A 23,344-nucleotide genomic window follows, 5' to 3' on the forward strand; every position below is an offset into this window, starting at 1 on the left:
GTGAAGTGTCATAACATCCTATCATGCCATTGGCCTCAAGGGGAGTTTAGTGCCAATCAGATTCCAGCATGTTGTCAGACTCCAGCACATTGCCAACTTCCACATTTGTGTGCTCAGTGAGTGAATTTTGAAATTTGTGAGAAATCAGAGATACCTCCCTGCAATATCTGAGCCAATATTTTTAAGCTTGTTTGGAGCATAAGACATATCTATCAAATTTTCTGGCATTAGGAGGACTGGATGTATGAGTAAAGATATATTTCTTGGGTTTTACAAAGTATTATTCCAACAGCAGTGGTTGTTTTATAAACAATTTTGGGCCCCATATCTAATGAAAGATGTGCTCTTCCTGGAGAGGGTCCAGAAGAGCTTCACAAAAGTGATCCTAGGAAAGAAAGTCTTAATCTATGATTCTCTGAACTAGTACTCAATGGAGTTCAGAAGGATAAGAAAAGACGTCTTTGAAACCTACCAAGTATTGAAAGGCCTGAATAGAGTGGATGTGGAAAGGACGTTTCCATTGGGAAGGGAGTCTAATGCACCACAATGGGCAACAGTAGAATGGTGCAGAAAGAACAAGGATCCTTATTGTTCTTGTTCATGACTGCGACCTATCATTGGGGTCAGGCTTGCTCTTAATATTTCACTACCTCTACCAAGACCTGCACAGGAAGGAGGTTATTAACATTTGTGGAAGCTTATCACAGCAAAAGATAGCAGTGAGCATTTTAAAGAAATAGACGTGCTTTTATGGCCTTGAAAGGGCTGTTTGTTTCGTCTAAGAATCTACCTTCAAATACAGTTCAGCAATTTCCTCTGATGGTAACTGAAGAGAGAGAATGGCAGAATTTTCTTACATTGTTTTTTCAGTTGATGTCTGAAAAGTAAACATTTTCTCTGACTTTTTAAACTGGGAGAGAATATTGAAAGATTAATTTAAGTTTCTGCACTTGAATCTTCGTAAGATTATTGCCTGTAATAATCTTCTTTCATTTTCATGTTGACAGGTGAGGAATGATTTAACCAGTGAATTGGAGAAAGCAGATATTCAAATTGCAGACACTGAGAGCTTCTCTAATGATCCTTGTATGAGTGTCAGAAAGCTCAGGGTAAGTAAGGGGAATGTTAACATTTACTGTTTAATGTCCTTTATTAATCTGAAGTAATGGGTAAATTTGAAATGTTATCAACTTACACATCATGTGTTTTTTAACATTCTAATGAGAGGAAAATTCTACTCTAATTATGTTCAGAATTCAATTAATGTGAATTTAGAAATCATTGACTGATCAGGTTTCTCTAAAATATAACTGAGCATAAAATGGTGCTGTTCAAAATAGATAGTGATATTCGATGAAGATATTATTTCCCTATTCATTTTTCTTCTGATCATCAAGAATTAGAACACAGAACATACAACATATAACAATATAGCACAGGAGCAGGCCCTTCGCCCCGCAATGTTGTGCCAAACCAAATAAATTGGAAATAAATGGTCATTTAACCTTATTCCTTATTCCTACAGAATGCCCATATCCCTCCATTTTCCTCACATTCACGTGCCTATCTAAACATCTCTTAAAAGTCCCTAATTTATCTGCCTCTGCCACCAACCCAGGCAGAACATAACAAGCACCCACCACTCTGTGTAGAAAAAAAACTTGCTTCTCACATCTCCTTTAAAATTACCTCCTCTCATGCATGCCCTCTGACATTTAGACATTTCAACTCGGGGGGCAAAGCTACTGTCTATTTGCTCAATCTATGCCTCTCATGATCTTACAAACCTCTATCAGATCTCCACTTGGCCTCCGCCACTCCAGAGAAAAGAGTGTTTTCCTACCTTTCATTATAGCACATCCTAGTAAACCTCTTCTGCACCGTCTCCAAGGCATCAACATCCTTACTATAATGGGGCAACCGGATCTCTACGCAATACCCCAGAGGTGCCTTGCTAGAGTTTTATGAAGCTGCAGCACAACTTACTGACTTTTGAACTCAGTGCCTCAATTAATAAAGGCAAGCATGCCATATGGCTTCTTAACCACCCTATCAACCTGTGTAGCCACTTTCTCTGAACTTAGACACAAGAACCCTCTCCTCATCAACACTGTTAGGATCTTGCCCTTAATAGTGTAATATAGCTTTACATGTGACCTACCAAGGTGCAACAGTTCATATTTGGCTAGGTAAACTCCTTCTGCCATTTCTCTATTCATATCTGCAGCTGATCTATATCCCACTATATTCTTTGCCAGTCATCTACACTATCCGTAACACCACCAATCTTTGTATCATCCACTAATTTACTAATTCACCCATCTACATTTTCATCCAGGTCACTAACATACATCACAAACAGCATAGGTCCCTGTAGAACACTACTAATCACAGACTTCCAGCTAGGGTAGGTCCCTTCGACCTCCACCCTCTGTCTTTGCTGGGCAACCATACATTTTAATCTTTTGACTGAGCCTCCCTTGTCAAATGCTGTACTAAAATCTGTGTAGACAGCATCCACAGTTCTAACTTCATCAATCACTCTCATCACCTCATCAAAAAACAAAATCAAGTTAGTAAGACATGACTTGCCCAGCACAAAGCCATACTGGCTCTCTCTAATTAGACCATAGTTTTCCAAATGTTCATGGATCCGAACCGTATGAATTCTCTATAGTAATTTCCTTACCACTGATGAGGAATTCACTGTTCTGTAGTTTCCAAGTTATACCTGGTTCTCTCTTTTGTCAGTGGAATAAGATTAGCTGCACACCAGTCTTCCCAGACCTCAACTGTGGCTGGAGAGGGCACTAAAATATTGGACAAGGCCCCAGCAATCTCTTCACTTGCCTCTCCCAGTAACCTGCGGTATATCACATCAGGCCCTGTGTGTTGCGTATTTAATATTTCGGTAACATTGTAAATACAGTATATTGTTTGATTAAAGATTCTTTGCTGTTTACATAATTCCTTATGGGTTATATGTAAAAGTACGTGAATGGCATATGTCATCATGGCACCAAGTCAGAACAGTGCGCCTCACTAAAGTAAAAAAGTAAGTAGACATGCATCTCCCTGCTCCATGTTTTTCCTTCAATTAGTCTTGTGTTTTGGAGGTACAAAATATAACAGTGATAACAAGTAATTTTTTAAAAACAAACCCGGAATGATGATCTACCTGTTGAAGCACGGTGAAGCGTTAGAAATTTTAAAGAGCACAGCGAGTTGTTCAAGTTAAAAAAAAGTCCAGCACGTTTTTTTTAATTCAGAAGCACAGCAAGGTGTTTGTTAGAAGTTTGACTGTTAAAATCAATCCAGCCAAAATTAGCTTTGCTGATATTGTGAAAGTAATGCAGGAACATTTAGAACCAAAACCATTATTGACTGCAGAATGCTTTAAGTTTTGTTACAGCAAATTCTAACAAATTGCCGCTACTGGTGGCTAGCATGGCTTGTTATCCTTGTATGATGCACCCTCCAGTCACTCCAGTAATGATGTTCCACAAAGCTGGAGAAATGTATTTGATCCTTTATTATTAACTAGCAAAACAAGCAATCTTGAAGCAATGTAATCAAGTGTAATTAAACATAATTAAGTGCAACTAAGTGATCAACAAAAGATATGATACCTGGCAGTCCCCAGAACTAAGCTACTCAGAACAGGGCATGAAAACGTAACTTATTCTTCCTGCTTTTACCATGCCTTCACGCATGTGATTAACTACCATAATAAACATGCAGCACACAGAACAATGAGAAAGAGAACAGATGCATGGCTTCTACAATCCAGCCCCCTAATTATTGTACTATCATAATTACAAATACTTGATACCAAAATAAAGACATGAACTCTTAACATTCAACACTCTGTCTGGTAAGCAGTCTATCCTGGATCGTGATCTCCTCTTTTGGCAAGCCAGATTGTTCCTCTTGACTGCGTTCATGGAGACTTGTCTTGAATTGTTGACTCCAAGGTTCATCCAAGTTCAAAACTGAAATCCTGTTAACTGTTTGCACTGGCTGAGTATTGTCTCTTCCACCACTATGGTCTCCTTTCAGTGGTCCATTGAATAGAGTCCATCATTAACGCAGCAATCACTTGCAATGGCTTCAATGGCACGCTCCCCCTGTCAGCAGCTCAATTTCTGGCAAATGAATATGCTTCAGGTGAGACTATTCCTGAAGATCTCTCTGACGAGGAAGGTTCCTTTGTGGACATGCATACATTCCTCTGTCAGGCAGTTCACAATTGTTTTTACTACCTGAGCCGGCACTTCCAATCCTGAAATGACGTAGCTACTCATAACATTCTCTTGACCCATGGTGCATAAGAGAATATGTGTTCCTTTTCCTGTTAGATTGAGCTTGTTTATGAAGTACACTGCAGTACTTCTTTGATCCAGGAAAGAATAAGTAACCACTGTCTTTCTACTCTTCTGAGACTTCACCTGAACTGGAGTTACAGGAAATTTACAATCATGATCACCAGCCCCTATAAGGTCGGTATATAACACAGCATTATTTGCTGCTGTGTTTGATTCTTTCATGGCTTATTGCAAATCTGCACTATTTTCATTAGTTCTGGGCTCAGTTTTGGCTTCACTTTCCACAATAGCCATGGTAGTGACAAAGCTGCTTGCTTCACCTTTAGAACGAATTTGTGACTTAATTTTGTTCACATCTTTGCTTACTGCTGTTGATGTAGCATTGTGTATATTCCCAAATGTTGGGTGTGTACTGTTCTTTACTTGCCTATCAATAAAATCAACAAAGTCAGTGAAATTAATCATATGGTTGTGCTTTCCTTGCAGCTTATACACTTCTGATCTCCATTTTTCCCTAAATTTATAAGGCAATTTCTTTACGAGATCATCATATTAGCAGGCATGTCCAGCTCACCCTTGTCCTGCACTTCTTCCATGGGATTGCAACAGCCTGTAGGAAAAAGACTGTAATCTTGAAAACTTTCACAACTTCTGATTTGACATGCAGCCAAGAAAGACCTTTTTCCATGGAGGCCTCAGCAATTTTGTGCTGATCACTAAAACGTTCCTGCAGTAAACCTTTGGCCTTTAGATATCCTTGCTCCAGACTGGCTCGCTGGCAACCTTTGTCAAGCTCTCTAGGGTCACATCCCATGAACTGATTGAGAAAATAGAGACGGTCACCATAACCATCAGTCTTGCCTTCAATGGTACTCTAGAAAGCCCTCATAAATGGATGATACTGCAATGGATTGCCAGCAAAGATTTGAATCTCTTTTAGGCAGAGGTGCAATGTGTTGCTGTTTCTTCATTATGCTTGTTATTTCCTTTCACATCCTTATGGCCTCTAGTGCACTATTTAGACTTATTTCGTCTGAAACTAGTGTCACTATCTGCTCCATCTTTCCTCAAAGCTTTTCCACCTGTTTTTCCAACACATGATTGTCCCTCTATTTCACTGCCATTTCTCTATAAGGCACTGGTAATCTTTCAAAAATCATTGGATTCTGCTCTGGTGACAGAGGACTGGAAAACTGCAAATGCTACTCCACTCTTTTAGAAAGGAGGAAGGAAGCAGAAAGGAAATGATCGACCAGTTAGCCTGACCTCAGTGATTGGGAAGATGTTGGAGTCAATTGTTAAGGATGAAGTGATGGAGTACTTGGTGATGCAGGACAAGATAGTACAAAGTCAGCATGGTTTCCTTCAGGGAAAATCCTACTTGTCAAAGCAGTTGGAATTCTTTGAGGAGATTACAAAGAGGATAGATAAAGGAGATGCAGTGGATGTTGTGTATTTGGATTTTCAGAAGGCCTTTGACAAGGTGCCACACATGAGGCTGCTTACCAAGTTGAGAGCCCATGATATTACTGGAAAGTTACTAACATGGTTAAAGCATTGGCTGAGTGAGTGGGAATAAAAGGATCCTTTTGTGATTGGGTGCTGCTGAGTAGTGGTGTTCTGCAGGGGTCAGTATTGGGACCACTTCTATTTATGCTGTGTATTAATGATTTAGATGATGGAATAGATGGCTTTGTTGCCAAGTTCGCAGATAATATGAAGACTGGTGGAGGGGGCAGGTAGTGTTGAGAAAAGAGGTAGGATACAGAAAGACTTAGATTAGGAGAATGGGCAAAAAGTGGCAGATGAAATATAATGTTGGAAAATGCATGGTCATGTACTTTGGTAGTAGAAATAAATGTGTGGACTATTTTTTAAACGGGGAGAAAATTCATGAATCTGAGATTCAGAGGGACTTGGGAGTTCTTGTGCAGAGCACCCTGAAGGTTAAGTTGCAGGTTGAGTTGGTGGTGAGGAAGACAAATGCCATGTTAGCATTCATTTCAAGATGTCTAGAATACAAGAGCAAGGAAGTTGGTGCTGAGGCTTTATAAGGCAACAGTGAGCCCTCACCTTGAGTATTGTGAAGAGTTTTTGGCCCCTCATCTTAGAAAAGCTATGCTGGCATTGGAGAGGGTCCAGAGGAGGTTCACGAGGATGATTCCAGGAATGAAAGGGCTATCATACAAGGAACATTTAATGGCTCTGGGTCTGTACTTGTTGGAATTTAGAAGGATGAGGGGGTATCTCATTGAAACCTTTCCAATGTTGAAAGGCTTAGACACAGTAAATGTGTAAAGGATGTTTCCCTTGGTGGGAGAGTCTAGGATAAGAGAGCACAGCCTCAGGATAGAGGGGCATCCATTTAAAACAGAGATGCGGAGAATTTCTTTAGCCAAAGGGTGGAGAATTTGTGTAATGTGTTGTTATGTGCAGCTGTGGAGGCCAGGTCACTGGGTGTATTTAAGGCAGAGTTTGATAGGTTCTTGATTGGACATGGCATCAAAGGCTATGGGGAGAAGGCCAGAAAATGGGGTTGAGGAGGAGATGGAAAGAAGGATCAGCCATGACTGAATGGCGGAGCAGATTCAATGGGCCAGTTGGCCCAATTCTGCTCCTATGTCATAAGTCTTATGGTCTCATTTGTTGTCTTGTGCATAACTCAATTAAATTGGCCTCTGTTCTAATGCGAGCCAAGGAGGTATCAAACTCACGGACAGTCTGCTGGCAATAGACACTTTACACTTACACTTTAGACACCCTGCTGCATACACTTTAGACACCCTGTCTTCAGGGTGTATGTCAGCAGCTTTATACTTAGTCAGAGCAGGCCCTGTGGATTGGTAAATATTTTCATGACTTCCAGCAAGTTGACCTTCCACATCGTATGTTTGTTTCAGCCATTGTTCAGCCTCTGCTGTGACTGTATTAATAAAACTATCAATGTTTGCATAGCTTTCAGTTTTTTATCTTGCTCTGAGATGGGAATTAAAGACAACAGCATGTTGCTCAGCAACATCTTTACGAAGATTTTTAAATCGTCCGAATGAGACTGCACTTGCGAGACATTTTGCCTTTTGTTTGCTGACTTCTTATTAATGGTATTAAATTTTTAATCTTCTTAACAATTTTACTGAACTCCTTCTGAACACTGTCAATTCTATTTGCCAAAACTTTCCCAGTAAGTTTACTTTCTCTTTTAGTCACTGCTTCTAGCTTGACTCATGCTGTTTTCGAAGTGTGCAAAGCAGAAAAAACAATGGCATTCATTTCAGATGTTGGTAATCAAAGCATTTCAGCATTTCTACAGAACCAAGCTCCAAACTCTTAGGCAAAAACCACACGATGGAGCTTCTAGCCACTAACCATTTCAAGCTGTGTTCGAACCACAAACAGCAGCATGAGTCAACAAAAGGTTGTTAGTTGCCACAAGCTGCTCCAGCTGCAGTGCTCCTAATTTTGCCAAATGCTAATGTTTGTTTGGTATAACTTTCAAAATCTTTTGTTGACAGGAGGCAGTAGCCAGTTCAAACAAATCACTTGCCACTACTGGCAACCTAGTAGTCCAGTTGTTACCCTTGTATGACACGCCCTCCAATCACTCCAGTATTGATATTCCATAAAGTCAAAGAATGTATTCAATCCTTTATAAGCAACTAAAAAAAGGAAACAATCTTGATGTGATGCAATAGAGCATAATTAAATGTAATTAAGCGGTCAGCAAAAGATAACAAACAACATAGAATACACGGCAGATTGATACGTGGCTCCTTCAGGTTTCATGAGTGGAATTAAAAGGAAGAGGTGTCTGGCTGAATGGAAGAGATTGTCCAAGTATTGTCATTTCAGTGGTAGGCTAAATGATGCACTGAGGGATTGTTTAGTTTGTGGAATCTTACAAGAAAGCATTCAAAAAAAGGCTTCTAACCGAATCACAGCTCGCATTTAAACGATCTGTTGAAATTGTTGCATCAAAGAAAATCGCAGACCGAAGTGCAATTGAGTTGCAGTCAGCAATGAAAGTGAGCATGAACAAAATTTCAGCGTCATGACGGAGGCCTGGCCAAACCGGTTGTGTTACCATTGCGGCCGAGGCTCATGTCCACCAGACAAGCACTGATTTAAAGGCAAAACTTACAGAAAGTGCAACTAAGTAGGACACTTACAAAGAGCATGCCGGACAGTCAAAAATAAGTGGACTGCACAGAGAAGAGTAAAAGGTACTGAACTGAAACCTGCACATATACAACTAAGAAATGACATTACAGAAAAGATAACTCTTGGGGGAATGGTATTCGTAACAGTGAAATACAACCAACAATCCACAATGGGCTTGTATGTGGTAAAAACAGGAGGGCGAGCATTGTGGGGCCGAGATTAGCTGTAACAATGATAACTTTATTGGAGATCCATCCACTATTTGCATGCCACAGCCCCTGCAATAGAGTCAACTGAATGCAGATTAAGAATTGTACTGGATAATGCCACAGTTGTGTTCAGAGAAGGCAATGGAATACTCAAAATAGAGTTAAATGAAAAAGCCACACCCAAAATTTACAAAGTCCTTCTGGTTCCTAATACCATCTGTTATAAAGTAGCCAGTGAGTTAGATCACTTGGAGGATGAAGGAATTCTTTCTAAGGTTGAGAGGAGCCATGGACAATGCCAGTGGTCTAGTAGCCAAGAAGAATGGGTCTGTAAAAAATCAGTTATGATTTTCACCATTGACCTGGTACTAAAAGTAGATCAATACACCCTGTCCAGGATGGGTGATGTATCCGCAAACCTTTCAGGAGGAAAACGTTTCAACAAAGTGGACTTAGCTGAGGCCTACATACAGATGGAGATGGAAGCTGTTTTATTTAAACAGCTGTGGATAAGTATGTTCCCACAAAATTGTTCAGGGTTTACTCCAATCAGAAGCCCTGGATGAACAATCAAATCCACAATTTGCTGAGGGCCACAACAGAGGCATTCAGTTCTGGAGATCAAGAATGCTACAAGAGATTCAGGTATGATCTCATGGGTGAAGTGGAGATTCTGGACTAGGCTGAAATCAACAGGAGATGCTCGACAGCTGTGGTAGAGTTTGAATGCCATAACCTCCTACAAGTTAAATCTTGTGACATAGGGGATGGGCAGAGCTTTGCTTTCAGATGAACTCAATGCCTTCTATGCTGGCTTTGGTCACCAGAACTGGGAGGAATCATTGCACACCCCCATGTCTCCCAATGAATGTTTGGTCTCAGTATCTGAAGATGATGTGCGGGCTGCCTTCAACAGAGTGAATCCTAGGAAAGCATCCAGTCTGGATGGAGTACCTGGCTGAGCACTGAAGACCTGGCCTGACCAACTGGCTGGTGTATTCACAGATACCTTCAACCTCTCACTCTGGCAGTGTGTGGTACCCACCTGCTTCAAACAGGCTTCAATCATACTGGTGCCCAAGAAAAGCATGGTAACCTACCTCAATGACTATCGCCCAGTGGTACTTTCATCCACAGTGATGAAGTGATGTGAGAGGCCGGTGTTGAAGCATATCAGCTCCTGTCTGAGTGGCAACTTGGATCCGCTCTGCTTTACTTACCAAAGCAACAGGTTTACAGCAGATGTTATCTCATTGGCTCTTCACACAACCCTGGAAAATCTGGACAGCACAGATGCATATATCAGGATGTTCTTTATCAATTACAGCTCAGCATTTAACACCATCATCCTCTCAAAACTAATCAGTAAACTCAAAGACCTGGGCCTCAGTGCCCCCTTGTGCAACTGGATCCTAGATCTCCTCGCGTAGACCCCAGTCTGTTTGGATTGGCAAAATATCTCCTCCATGTTCTCCATCAGCACAGGAGCATTGCAGGGATGTGTGCTTAGCTCCCTGCTCTTCTCTTTAAACCTATGTCTGGGTGGGTACGTACAGCTCCAACACCATATACATGTTTGTTGCTGATACCACTGTTGTGGGCTGTATCATATGTGGTGATGAATCAGCATACAGGAGGAAGATTGAAAATTTGGCTGTGTGGTGTAATAGCAACCTCTCACTGAATATCAATAAGACCAGGGAGTTGATTCTAGACATCTGGAAACTAGATATCTATGAGCCAGTAATTATCGGAGGATCAGAGGTGGAGAGGGTCAGTAACCTTAAATTCCTGGGTATCACTATCTCAGAGGACCTGTTCTGGACCCATCATATAAATATAATCGCAAAGAAAACACAAAAGCACCTCTACTTCTTCAGGAGTCTGTGCGGATTCGGCATGTCATCAAAAACCTTGGCGAAATTCTATAGGTGTGTGGTTGGAAGTGTGCTGGCTAGCTGCATTGTGGCCTAGTACGGGAGCACCAATGCCTGTGAGTGAGAAAGGTAGTGGATTCAGCCCAGAGCATTACTGGTAAAATCCTCCTGGCCATTAAGCACATTTACATGAAATGTTGCCTTAGAAAAGCAGCATCCATCATCAAAGATCTTCACCACCCAGGCCATAATCTTTTCTCACTGCTGCCATCAGGTAGAAAGTACAAGAGCCTCAGGATTCGCACCACCAGGTTCAAGAACTGCCCTTAACCATCAGTCTCTTGAACAAAAGGGGATAACTGCTGTCATTCTACTTCTGTTGTTCCCACAAATGATGATCTCTCTTTCAACACTGTCAAAAAATTTACCCTGTTTTTATCATATTTCACTGGAAAAGAATTTTGTCACCAATTTACTGTGAGAGACTTTACTCTGTTAGGCAACAGAAATAAAGACATTGACCTCGGTGAAAGGTTAACCCCTTTATTATGTGATCACGGGGGAGCTGTTGTCCTATGACTCCATCAATGTCAGCTTACGTCTTAAATTTATATAGTAAATTTTGGGCAATAGCCAACAGCTAAACATACTGGACAGCGATTTCAAGAAGCACTTGTTGGGTATCTGCAAGTCTACCGATATTCCTGTGTGAAACACAATTTTGAAATACACGTCTATACACTTCCTCTGTTTGCTAGACAATCTCAGAAAAAAGGTTAACAATACCTCATTGCTGGCATGATTTATTGCTAGTTACTGTTCACTCGCACAAGCAAGGCAGTGGCTGCATCTTATCCTGTCAGCTTCTGCATTTCATTCTGGCGGAAATCTATGGACCCGGCTGCAAGGCTGCCCTGGCTCACAGTGTTACCCGGAAGATATCATTGTTACTAGCGATGATGACAAGGAGCATCTCCAAAATCTCAAGACAATGTTAAAAAGAATAGAAGAATGTAGGCTCAGAGCACGATGTAACAAATGTGAACAAGAAGTCCTTTTTAGGATTAGTCAATCACTATACCAGGCTCATGCCAAACCTGGCTAACGAGTCCACCCCTTGAATTCATTACTACAGGTTGGGAAGAAATGGCAATGGACAAAGCAGTGTGAGATGGCTTTCCAAAAGATAAACTAAATGGTGACTGTATTCACACATTATGATACACATCGTCCGGTGAAAACATCTAGGTACAGTCATATCACGTGTTATGAGTGATGGAAGTGTAGAGCCCAAGGTTCTGTATGAGGACCATCTGGCAGCTCTCGGGCTGTATTATAACCATATAGCAATTAGAGCATGGAAACAGGCCATCTCGGCCCGTCTGTTCCCTGGAGTTCAGGAGAATGGGGGGGGGGGGGGGTTCTCATAGAAACATTCCAAATGTTAAAAGGCCTGAACAGATTAGATATGGCAAAGTTCCTTCCCATTGTAGGGGAGTCCAGGACAAAAGGGCACATCTTCAGGATTGAAAGACATCCTTTTAGAACAGAGATGTGGAGAAATTACTTCAGTCAGAGGATGGTAAATCTGTGGAATTTGTTGCCACGAGCAGCTGTGAAGGCCAAGTCATTGGGTCATTTAAAGCAGAGATAGATACGTTCTTCATTAGCCAGAGCATCAAAGGGTATGGGGTGAAAGCAGGGGAGTGGGGATGACTGGAAGAATTGGATCAGCCCATGATTGAATGGCAGAGCAGACTTGATGGGCCGATACTTCAGCTCCCATATCTTCTGGTCTTATGGTCTTAAGTGAAGGTTCCTTTAGAAAGGATCCACTTCTCAGTCTTAAATTCGAAACAATCTTTTTATGATATCTGGGGACCTTTCCTAAATTACTTTTCCAATTTATAAAGTTTAACAATGCACAGACTTTTGGGTATATCTTTATCTTCTCTAAAGAAGGTTCCTAGAACAAAAGAAGTTAAGAAAGGTTACAAATTTGATAAAGTGTAAGCTGAGATCTATTGCACATGATTACACAATTGCAAAGGAAAAACTTACTCATAGCAGCATCACAGGAACATAGCATCATATGAGTAGCATTCACAAGAAAAATATTCAGCATAAATTATACACAATTTTTATAAGGTGAACACAGTTAGAACTAAAACAAATCACATAGTCAATTTCAATGCAAAGTGGTCATAATGTTGCTATTGTTACGTATCCCGTAACTGGATCACTTACCAGCAAAGATAGAGAGGTCCGTTGAAGTCTGATGTCACTATTTTCAAACGTTTTTATTTGTAAAGGGGCACAAAAGTAAGGTTAATACAAACATTCAGATAATGCACGTCGTCAATACTCAATCTAAAGCGCGGGTATAGTAATAATCATCATTAAGAAATGAGCTCTACTGTTGTCTAGGGGATAATATATTGTCCGTTGGAAATATAAAAGTCACTCAGAAGTCTGCAGGCTTCAGCCTTTTGGGAATCGCTGGGTTTCACGTGGGGCAACAGAGAGAGAGAGGGAGATTGGGGAGAAGAGGAAAAACTTGCCGGGTCTTTATGAATCTTCTGTTGAATCGGGGGAGCGTGGTTCCCCCTCCCCGATGTTAGGTAAAAGCGGTTTTCCGTGATTCCAGCCACAAATTCCAATCCCGGAATCTAACGCACGTGGCTTCCTTCAAAATGGCTTCCCGCTACGGCGGGATCACTCTCGTGTCTTCTTGGTGCGTCTGAAGGGGCTGTTCCCCTTAGACCCTCCTTTATACTTCCTCACGGGGTCGCAGGTGTCAATCAGGTTGGGATGATGCAATCTCTCTCTCAACCAGCCCACTTTGCCCGAGGGCTTTTCACGTGGTCTCCATGAGACAATAGTCACTGTTGCCTTATTTTGCATCCCGGGTGGAACGTGCTATTCGGCACGTTTCTCTCTCTCCCACTTCCTGAGTCTATTCAGCACATCTCTCTTTCTCCCACTTCCTGGGTCTACTGACCTCCCCTCAACGGGTGCTCTTGCGATTCTCACAAAGGAGGGGGCTGGGATCATAACACTAAACTGTAGTGATTTGAGTTTTGGCCAGTTAGTTTAAAAACTGAATAGCTGAAGGGAAGTTGCTGTTCTTAAACCTTTTGACTGGAGCTTTCCAGCTTCTGTATCTTCTGCCCAACGGTAGCTATGAAATGATGGCGTAGCCTGGATGGTGGAGATCTTCAATGGTAGAGAATAGTGAAATGAAAGGTAGAAGAAGAGGGTGGTAAATCTGTGGAATTTCTTGCCATGAGCAGCTGTGAAGGCCAAGTTGCTGGGTGTATTTAAGGCAGAGATAGATAGGTTCTTGATTAGCCAGGGCATCAAAGGGTATGGAGTGAAAGCAGGGAAATGGGGTTGACTGGAAGAATTGGATCAGTCCATGATTGAATAGCAGAGCAGATTTGATGGGCTGAATGGCCTACTTCTGCTTCTATATCTTAGGTCTTATGGTCTTATAGACTTTGCATCACATTCCCTTACAGCTGCAGAGAAAAATTATTCATAGATTGACACGGAGGCTTTGAGTCTTGATTAGGGTGTAAAGCATTTCAATCAGTACTTGCATGGGAGAGACTTTACCCTCATTATTGTTCATCAACCCCTGGTGTCCATTTTTGAACCACAGAAGGGTATTCCACTATCAGCAGCATGAATGCAAAGATGGTTCCCCTTGTCCTTACCTACCACCCCACCAGCCTCCAGGTCCAATGTATAATTCTCCGTAACTTCTGCCACCTCCAACGGGATCCCACTATCAAGCACATCTTTCCCTCCCCCCCTTTCTGCTTTCCGCAGGGATCGCTCCCTACACAACTAACTTGTCCACTCGTCTTCCCCCATTCCTTCCCACCGATCTCCCTCCTGGCACTTATCCTTGTAAGCCGAACAAGTGCTACCCCTGCCCTTACACTTCCTCCCTCACCACCATTCAGGGCCCCAGACAGTCCTTCCAGGTGAGGCGACACTTCACCTGTGAATCGACTGGTGTGGTATACTGCATCCGGTGCTCCCAGTGTGGCCTTTTATATATTGGTGAGACCCGACACAGACTGGGAGACCGTTTCGCTGAACACCTACGCTAGGTCCACCAGAAAAAGCAGGATCTCACAGTGGCCACACATTTTAATTCCACATCCCATTCCCATTCTGATATGTCTATCCATGGCCTCCTCTATTGTCAAAATGAATCCAAACTCAGGTTGGAGGAACAACACCTTATATACTGGCTGGGTAGCCTCCAGCCTGATGGCATGAACATTGACTTCTCTAACTTCCGTTAATGCCCCTCCTCCCCTTCTTACCCCATCCCTGACGTATTTAGTTGTTTGTCTGATCTACATCTCCCTCTGGTGCTCTCCCCCCCTTTCTTTCTCCCAAGGCCTCCCGTCCCATGATCCTTTCCCTTCTCCAGCTCTGTATCACTTTCGTCAATCACCTTTCCAGCTCTTAGCTTCATCCCACCCCCTCTGGTCTTCTCCTATCATTTCGCATTTCCCCCTCCCCCCACTACTTTCAAATCTCTTACTATCTTTCCTTTCGGTTAGTCCTGACGAAGGGTATCGGCTTGAAACATCGACAGCACTTCTCCCTATAGATGCTGTCTGGCCTGCTGAGTTCCACCAGCATTTTGTGTGTGTTGTTGTTGAAAGCAAAGATGGGTTGTTTCTTGGAGGACACAATTACAAATGAATTCCAGAGGATCACTAATCATGGAAATGCACTGTCCCATTTACCCTTGGAAAAGGAACAATCTGAAAAATCTGCAGAAGAAGGCATTCCTATTTTCACTAATGCAATTTGAAAGCCTTCCTATTATGCCGGAGATGATCCAAAGGGAATCCAGAAAAGACCCCCACACTGTCTCAGGTGCACCTGGCAACTGAAGTGGTTGGACTGTGCAGCAGAAATCACAGTTCTCTTATTCTTACCAGCTCTGGGATGAACTTCCCCTTAACACAGTTTGCCTTATGTGAAGATTGACAATTGTTGTACCATCCAAGCTGAGAACTAAAGTGTTGGAGGAGCCAAATGCTGGTCAGCTAGGCATGCTTAAAAAGAAAGCTTTGGCACAAAGATTTGTCTAGTGGCCTGTGATATATTAGCATATCAAACTGCTTGCCACACACTCTGCGGGATGCCAGCAAGTCTGCAACATGCCAAGAGAAGCTTGGAGAAGAAAGGTGAACCACTTCCTGCAGTTGCAGAGTCAACTCCAACAGCGACTGCGGAGGAGGCCCAGAACCTGAGATGGTTTCACAGCCACCGTCTCACCTGCCAAGCAGAGTGACCAGGGACCTCTCTTGTCAGGAAGGACTTTGATCTACAAGAATAAGAAATTCTCCTCAGCGATTAAATCTGTAGGCCTGAATAAGACAACTTAAAATTTACTGTGCTGTGGATTCCATACAGTAGTTGCATTATAAGTGCGTTTTTATTAAGTTGGAATTTATAGCTAAGCAGGGAGGAGTGTTGTGCATTTAATATTGTGAATATATTGTTTGTTTAAGCATTCCTTGTTTATATAATTCATTATAGGCTAAATGTAGAAGTACGTGAATGGTCTTCGTCATCATGTCACCATGTCGTAAGGGCTCACCTTAATAAAATTAAAAATGAAGCAGACACTCATCTCCTGGCTTTTTTTTCTTTCAGTTAGTATTCTGATTTGGAGTGACAAGACGTAACACTGGGGACTTAGTCATGTTAAAGCTCCTTAAGAGACCCAACACTATTTATTCCTTTACTTTAATATGTCCCAGCATATTAATACTCTTGGCACTGATCTCCCTGTCCTCCATATCCTTCTAGGTAAATACTGATGTGAAGTACTCTGCAAGGACTTCATCCACATCCTTTGCATCCAAGCAAATGTTTCCCCCTTTGTCCTTGAGTGGTCTCACCCTCTCCCTAGTTATTCTCTTGCTTTTGATGTATGTATAAAATGCTTGGGGATTCTGTTTAATCCTACTTGCCAAGCAGTTTTCATGGCCTCTCCTGGCTTTCCTAATTCCCTCGCTGAGTTTTTTTTTCTGGCTTCTTTATAATCCCCAAGTGCTCCGTTTGTTTCTAGCTTCCTAAGCTTCACGTACTTTTCCTTTTTCTTCTTGATTAAATTCATCACCTCCCTCGACATCCAAGGTTCTCTTAGAAACATAGAAACATAGAAAACCTACAGCACAATACAGGCCCTTAGGACCAGAAAGCTGTTACAACATTGTACAAGCTCATCCATCAGAGGTAAGGCAGGAAGAAATGCTTGTATTTAGGGATGCAGATTCTTAACAGGAGCGAAAAGAGGGACATGGTAAATCTGTGAGGAAGAAAAGAGCTTGTATCATCAGCACTTATGTTATTAGTAAGGAGACTTCAGTTTTGTGCATTCAATGGTGCATAGTTCCCTGAAGGTGGAATCTCACATGGATAGGGTGGTGAAGAAAGCTTTTGGTATGCTGGCCTTTATAAATCAGAGCACTGAGTATAGAAATTGGGATGTAATGTTAAAATTGTACAAGGCATTGGTGAGGCCAAATTTGGAGTATTGTGTACAGTTCTGGTCACTGAATTATAGGAAAGATGTCAACAAATTAGAGAGAGTACAAAAGAGATTTACTAGAATGTTACCTGGGTTTCAGCACCTAAGTTACAGAGAAAGGTTGAACAAGTTAGGTCTTTATTCTTTGAAGTGTAGAAGGTTGAGGGGGAACTTGATAGAGGTATTTAAAATTATGAGGGGGATTGATAGAGTTGATGTGGATAGGCTTTTTCCATTGAGAGTAGGAGAGATTCAAACAAGAGGACATGAGTTGAGAGTTAAGGGGCAAATTTTAGGAGTAACATGAGGAGGAACTTCTTGTGGCAGCTGTATGGAATAAGCTTCCAGTAGAAGTGGTAGAGGCAGGTTCGATTTTATCATTAAAAATTGGATAAGTATATGGACAGGAAAGAAATGGAGGGTTATGGGCTGAGTGCAGGTAGGTGGGACTAGGTGAGAGTAAGTGTTCAGCACAGACTAGAAGGGCCGAGATGGCCTGTTTCCATGCTTTAATTGTTATATGGTTATATTTGATGACTGTGCTGCTTCCTGCGAGTGTCCAGGTTAGACTTCTTACTGTTTCTACTGCATCAAGCTGATTGGAATGGCATTTGTGCTCTGACTAAAACAGAGAGAAGGTGGGAGAAATATAGAATCTTCCTGCTGTTTTTGTTAAAAGTTGTAATTGTATGTGTACCTCAATTATTTTCCATGTGTTGGGAAGTTTGGACTGAGCAAAGAGAGTCTTCTTTTGGAGAGGATGGAATGAAAGCAGTGAAAACATATTTATTCCTTTGCAACTCATTACACCTCCCTGCATCAACCACACAGTATGACTCATCTCCCAATCTTTTCTGCCTGGATGTCCATTGGTGCGCCAGCATCAGCTCTATTCTTCCACGAAGGTATTTTTGAAATGCTTGTTATCACTTGGAAGGAGATCATTCAACTTATTTAGTCTTTGCCAGATGCCAGTAGAGCAATCCCTTCAAACCTGTTCCCCTACTGATTTATTCTCTATCACTACAGCAACTTATGAGTGTTATAATGCAGCTACTTCCAGAAACTGTCATTGCATTTTCCTGTTATCACCATAAGGAAATGTTTACTTCTGGTTATTACCATATTACAGGTATCTTTTTGGAAATAATTCCTTGGAATATCAAGCAAGTAAAGGTTAGTAAATTGGGTTCACACAATCAGAGACCTTAATATTAGCATCTTCAAAAAGTAATTGAATAGGTTTCAACCTTGTGGATTCATTGCGATTACCCACTGTGATAATTAACAACCTTGACACTTGGAATGCAGCCGAAGCCGCCATCAGCAAGTTTAAAGAAAGAAATGTTACTATATGGTCTAATGAAATAAGAGTATTTTAGCTTCACAATGCACAAACACTTTGGAATAAAAGAAAGTTTCTCCACAATATATTATTTAGGACCCATAAACACCCAAACAACTCTTACTAAAATACTACAGGTAAATGCTACTCTATAGAAATCTATGGCACATTACAGGCCCTTCAGCCCACAGTGCTGTGCTGACCATGTAACCTACTCTAGAAACTGCCTAGAATTTCCCTAACACATAGCCCTCTATTTTTCTAAGCTCCATATACCTGTCTAGAGTCTCTCAAAAGACCTTATCGTATCCGCCTCCACCACCGTCACTGGCAGTCCATTCCATGCACCCACCATTCTCTGTGTGAAAAACTTACCTGTGACATCCCCCTTTACCTGCTTCCAAGCATCTTAAAACTATGTCCCCTCATGTTAGCCATTTCAGCCCTGGGAAAAAGCCTCTGGCTATCCACACGATCTATGCCTCTCATCATCTTATACACCTCTATCAGGTCACCTCTCATCTTCCGTCGCTCCATGGAGAAAAGGCCAAGTTCATTCACCTATTCTCATAAGACATGCTCTCCAATCCAGACAACATGTTTGTAAATCTCCTCTGCACTCTCTATTATATCCACATCCTTCCTGTAATGAGGTGACCAGAACAGAACTCAGTACTCCAAGTGGGGCTAACTAAAGTCTTGTATAGCTGTAACATTACCTCATGCGTCTTGACTGAGCAGTACCTTTGAATATCCTATGGAAGATCTCGCTGATCCTCCACACTCCCAAGAGTCTTACTATATTCTGTCTTCAAATTTGACCTACCGAAATGAACCGCATCACACTTAACTGGGTTCAACTCCATCTGCCACTTCTCAGCTCAATTCAGCATCCTTTCAATGTCGCACTGAAACCTCTGACAACCCTCCAGACTATCCACAACGCCCCCAAATTTTGTGTCACCAACAAACTTACTAACCCACCATCCTACTTCCTCATTCAGTTCATTTCTAAAAATCACAAAGTGGAGGGGTCCCAGCACAGATCCCTGTGAAACACCACTGATCACCGTACTCCATGCAGAATATGAACGGTCTACAACCACCCTTTGCTTTCTGTGGGCAAGTCAGTTCTGGATCCCTGGATCCCATGCCTCATTACTTTCTGAATGAGCCTTGCATGGGGTACCTTATCAAATGCCTTGCTGAAATCCATATACACTACATCCACTGCTCTACCTTCACCAGTGTGTTTTTTTACATCCTCAAAGACTGCAATCAGGTTCGTAAGGCACGACCTGCCCTTGACAAAGATATGCTCTCTATTCTTAATCAGGTTACATCTCTCCAAATGCTCATAAATCGTGCCTCTCAGGATCTTCTCCAATAACTTGCTCACCACTGAAGTAAAGCTCACTGGTCTATAATTTCCTGGGTTAACTCTACTCCCTTTCTTGAACGAGGAAAATGTTTGCAACCTTCCAATCCTCTGATGCAAAGATCATCGCCAGAGGCTCAGCAACCTCATCCCTCCCTTTTCACAGTAGCCCAGGTTATAGGTCGTCTAGTCCCAGTGATTTATCTAACTTAATACCTTTCAAAAGCTCCAGCACATCCTCTTTCTTAACGTCTATACACTCAAGCTTTTCAGTCATCCCCACAATTGTCAAAGTCTTTTTCACTGGTGAATACTGAAGCAAAGTATTCATTAAGTACTTTCATAACATCCTCCAACTCCATGCACATATTTCCACTCTTGTTCCTGATTGGTCCTATTCTCACACAGCTCATCCTCTTGCTCTTCACCTACTTGCAGAATGCCTTGGGGTTTTCCTTAATCCTGCTCACCAAGGCCTTTTCATGGCCCCTTCTATCTCTCCTAATCTCATTCTTCAGCTCCTTCCTGACACACTTGTAATTTCCTCGAGCTCTAACAGTACCTGGTTTCTTGAGTCTTTCATAAAGCTTTTCTTTACTTCTTAACTAGATTTTCTACATTCTTTGTACACCGTGGTTCTTTTACCCTACCATCCTTTCCCTGCTTCAATGGAACATACCTATGCAGAACACCATGCAAATGTTTCCTAAACATTTGCCACATTTCTGCCATGCTTTCCCTGGGAACATCTGCTCCAAATTTATGTTCCCACGTTCCTGCCTAATAGCATCATATCTCCCCCTACCCCAGTTAAATCTTTTCCCAAATTCTCTGCTCCTGTCCCTCTCCAGTACTATGGTAAAGGAGATAAAGTTGTGATCACTTCCACCGAGAGATCTGACAGCTGACCAGGTTCATTTCCCAATAGCAGATCAAGTACAGCCTTTCCTCTAATTGGCTTATCTACATATTGCGTCAGGAAACCCTCCTGAACACACTTAACAAACTCCACCCCATCTAAATCCCTTGCTCTAAGGGGATGCCAGTCAATATTAGGAAAGTTAAATTAACCCATTACATGATGATGATAATGACGTCAACTCGGGCTTGAGAGGCCAGCATCGGGCATTTTCATGCCTTACAAGGCGTGGAATGAAAGACTGTGTGGTGCGCCACTCCCCACACAGGCATTCTGCAGTATTTTTCTTTATTGTACGAGGTCAAGTTGTGAGCTCAACACTCAACCCATGTACAACCGGCATGGATGGAAAGCATACCCGGGAACGGCCCGACTGGATTCGAACCCGGGTCCTCTGTTCTGGAGTCCGGCACTGATGTCACTGGGCCACCGGCTGACCCATTACAACAACCCTATTATTATTACAACATTCCAGAATCTTCCTCCCTATCTGCTCCTTCATGTCTCTATTACTGTTCAGGGGGTCTATAAAAAGCACCCAGTAGTGTTATTGCCCCCTTCCTGTTTCTGATTTCCACCCACATCATAATGATTCAGTAGACAATCCCTCATGACTTCCTCCTTTTCTGCAGCCGTAACACTATCCCTGATTATCAGTGCCACTCTCCCACCTCTTTTGCCTCCCTCCCATTCCTTTTTAAAACATCCTAGGCCCAGCAGGCTCAGCAGCCATTCCTATCCCTGAGACATCCAAGTCTCTGTAATGGCCACAACATCATAGTTCTAAACTGTGTAGAATATAGGCTCATGTAGAACATTCGGGACTTTGGTACCAGATGTGCAGAAATTCTGACCTATTAGAGATTATTTTATTTACCCAGTACTTATTATTGTAATACCAAAGCACATACCGCATATGGAAGAAACAAATCCAACCATCGAAAGTAAGGAGTTTGTAAAATAAAAATCAGTGAAATAATTTTAGTCTGTATTGTCAAGTGTTGTATTAATTCAATTGATTTGCAATCTCATCCATTATTGGCTCAGGACCACCAAGTTTCACTGCGACTTTGAGGCTTTTACAGATCTGTACCAAGGATCATGTCTTCATTATGCACCCTTGCAAAGGAGCCTTGTAGCTGTTGCAGCTGAAATTTCACTTCAAAGGATAAGATATAGGGATACAGTGGGATAGAAACTATTGATCATGCCAGGCCCAGAGCTGCTGCAGGCAATATGCCACATTGAAAAGTTATGACCAAGATGAGGAGGAATTCTCCTGAATCTTTGCAATGTCCTGCCCAGGAGAATTATGGATGAATTAACTAGATTCAAGACAAAAATGAATGGATTTTTTTGGACTATAAAAGAAGTCAGAGTTCAAGCAAAGCAGAATTGAAGTTGTTATAACATAAAAACTTTGCTCTGAATGGAGCAATCTATCTTATTTTGATTGTAGAGTCCCATTTCCAAGGAGCATTTCATGGCAAGAAGGTGAATATTTCAACACATTAATAATAGAAACTGCTGATATATTGCACTCATTAGTAATTGCAATGATAAATATCTGAAATATAGCTACTTCAAGGGGTACAGTGTGCCAAGCTGGCAAGATGTTGGAAGGCTATTTAATCTGTTCTATCCACCCTCCTGATAAATAAACTTCACCAACCACTCTAGCCTTCAACCAAATTCCAAGATTTTATTCCTCCAGAGTCCACGTGTTAATTATGCTGATTACCCTGAACAATAGCAATTTGAATGTTTCTTTTTGTTGGCATGAAATAGTTTGAAGTGGCGCTTTTGATTACATTTTTATTACAGGGTTTGGTTACCCTGTAGAATTTCAACTTCGCAAGTATGAAGAATAGTACTGCAGAATATTATTTAAATTATGCATAGCTTTCTAGTGTTGATAGTCAGATCAAAGAGGGTGCCCTCGTACAACAGAAAAAAAATCAGTATTCAGTACAGCAAGTGATTCAAAGTGTTGGCCTTTATTAGGAAGGAAATGAAGTAGGGAAGTCTTGTTTCAGATTTCAGGGTTTTGACAAGATCACACTGAGTAGTGTGTATAACTCTTCATTTAGAAGCAAGAGCTTGAATGCAGTGCAAAGAAGGTCTATAAAATAAAGTGATTATCTAATAAGGATAGATTAAGCACATTCAATTACTGCATATTCTGTAGAATATAGAATTAGTGGTGAACTTATTGAAGCATATAGATATTGAGGTAGTGTAAGGAAGGAGTTAAATTTGGTTCTTCCTTAGTATATGCTAAAATATGAACCACAACTTGTAAGCTGTAAGACAAAATGGTGTCAACATGGAAAGTGGTAATAGCTTGAAGATGTGCATGGACACACATCCTTGAGATTAGATACTGATAAGGAATGTTTTCTTCCATGCAAACCCGCTGTCTCTGTTTCTAAGGTATGTGGCTAGGCTGAAGGTTGTGAGAGATAAGAAGGTACAGGCTGGTACAACTGGGGGACAGAAAGGTACTGGTGTAAAAGGGCAACATCTTGGTGCAAATGGGAATCATGTTGTCACGACTGGTGC

The 23,344-nt window shown here is 41.7% G+C and overlaps 1 protein-coding gene across 1 annotated transcript in view; it reads left to right on the forward strand.

The window, feature by feature from the left end:
- The window catches only part of gabbr2 (gamma-aminobutyric acid (GABA) B receptor, 2), a 973,371-nt gene that overhangs the window by 654,917 nt on the left and 295,110 nt on the right, over positions 1–23,344 (forward strand). The window contains exon 4 of the mRNA XM_059972542.1: positions 1,008–1,109. Coding sequence (XP_059828525.1) covers positions 1,008–1,109 — 102 coding nt within the window. The remainder of the gene's footprint in view (positions 1–1,007; positions 1,110–23,344) is intronic.

The sequence above is a fragment of the Hypanus sabinus genome, chromosome 6, assembly GCF_030144855.1.
Source record: "Hypanus sabinus isolate sHypSab1 chromosome 6, sHypSab1.hap1, whole genome shotgun sequence".
Classification (NCBI taxonomy): Eukaryota; Metazoa; Chordata; class Chondrichthyes; order Myliobatiformes; family Dasyatidae; genus Hypanus; species Hypanus sabinus.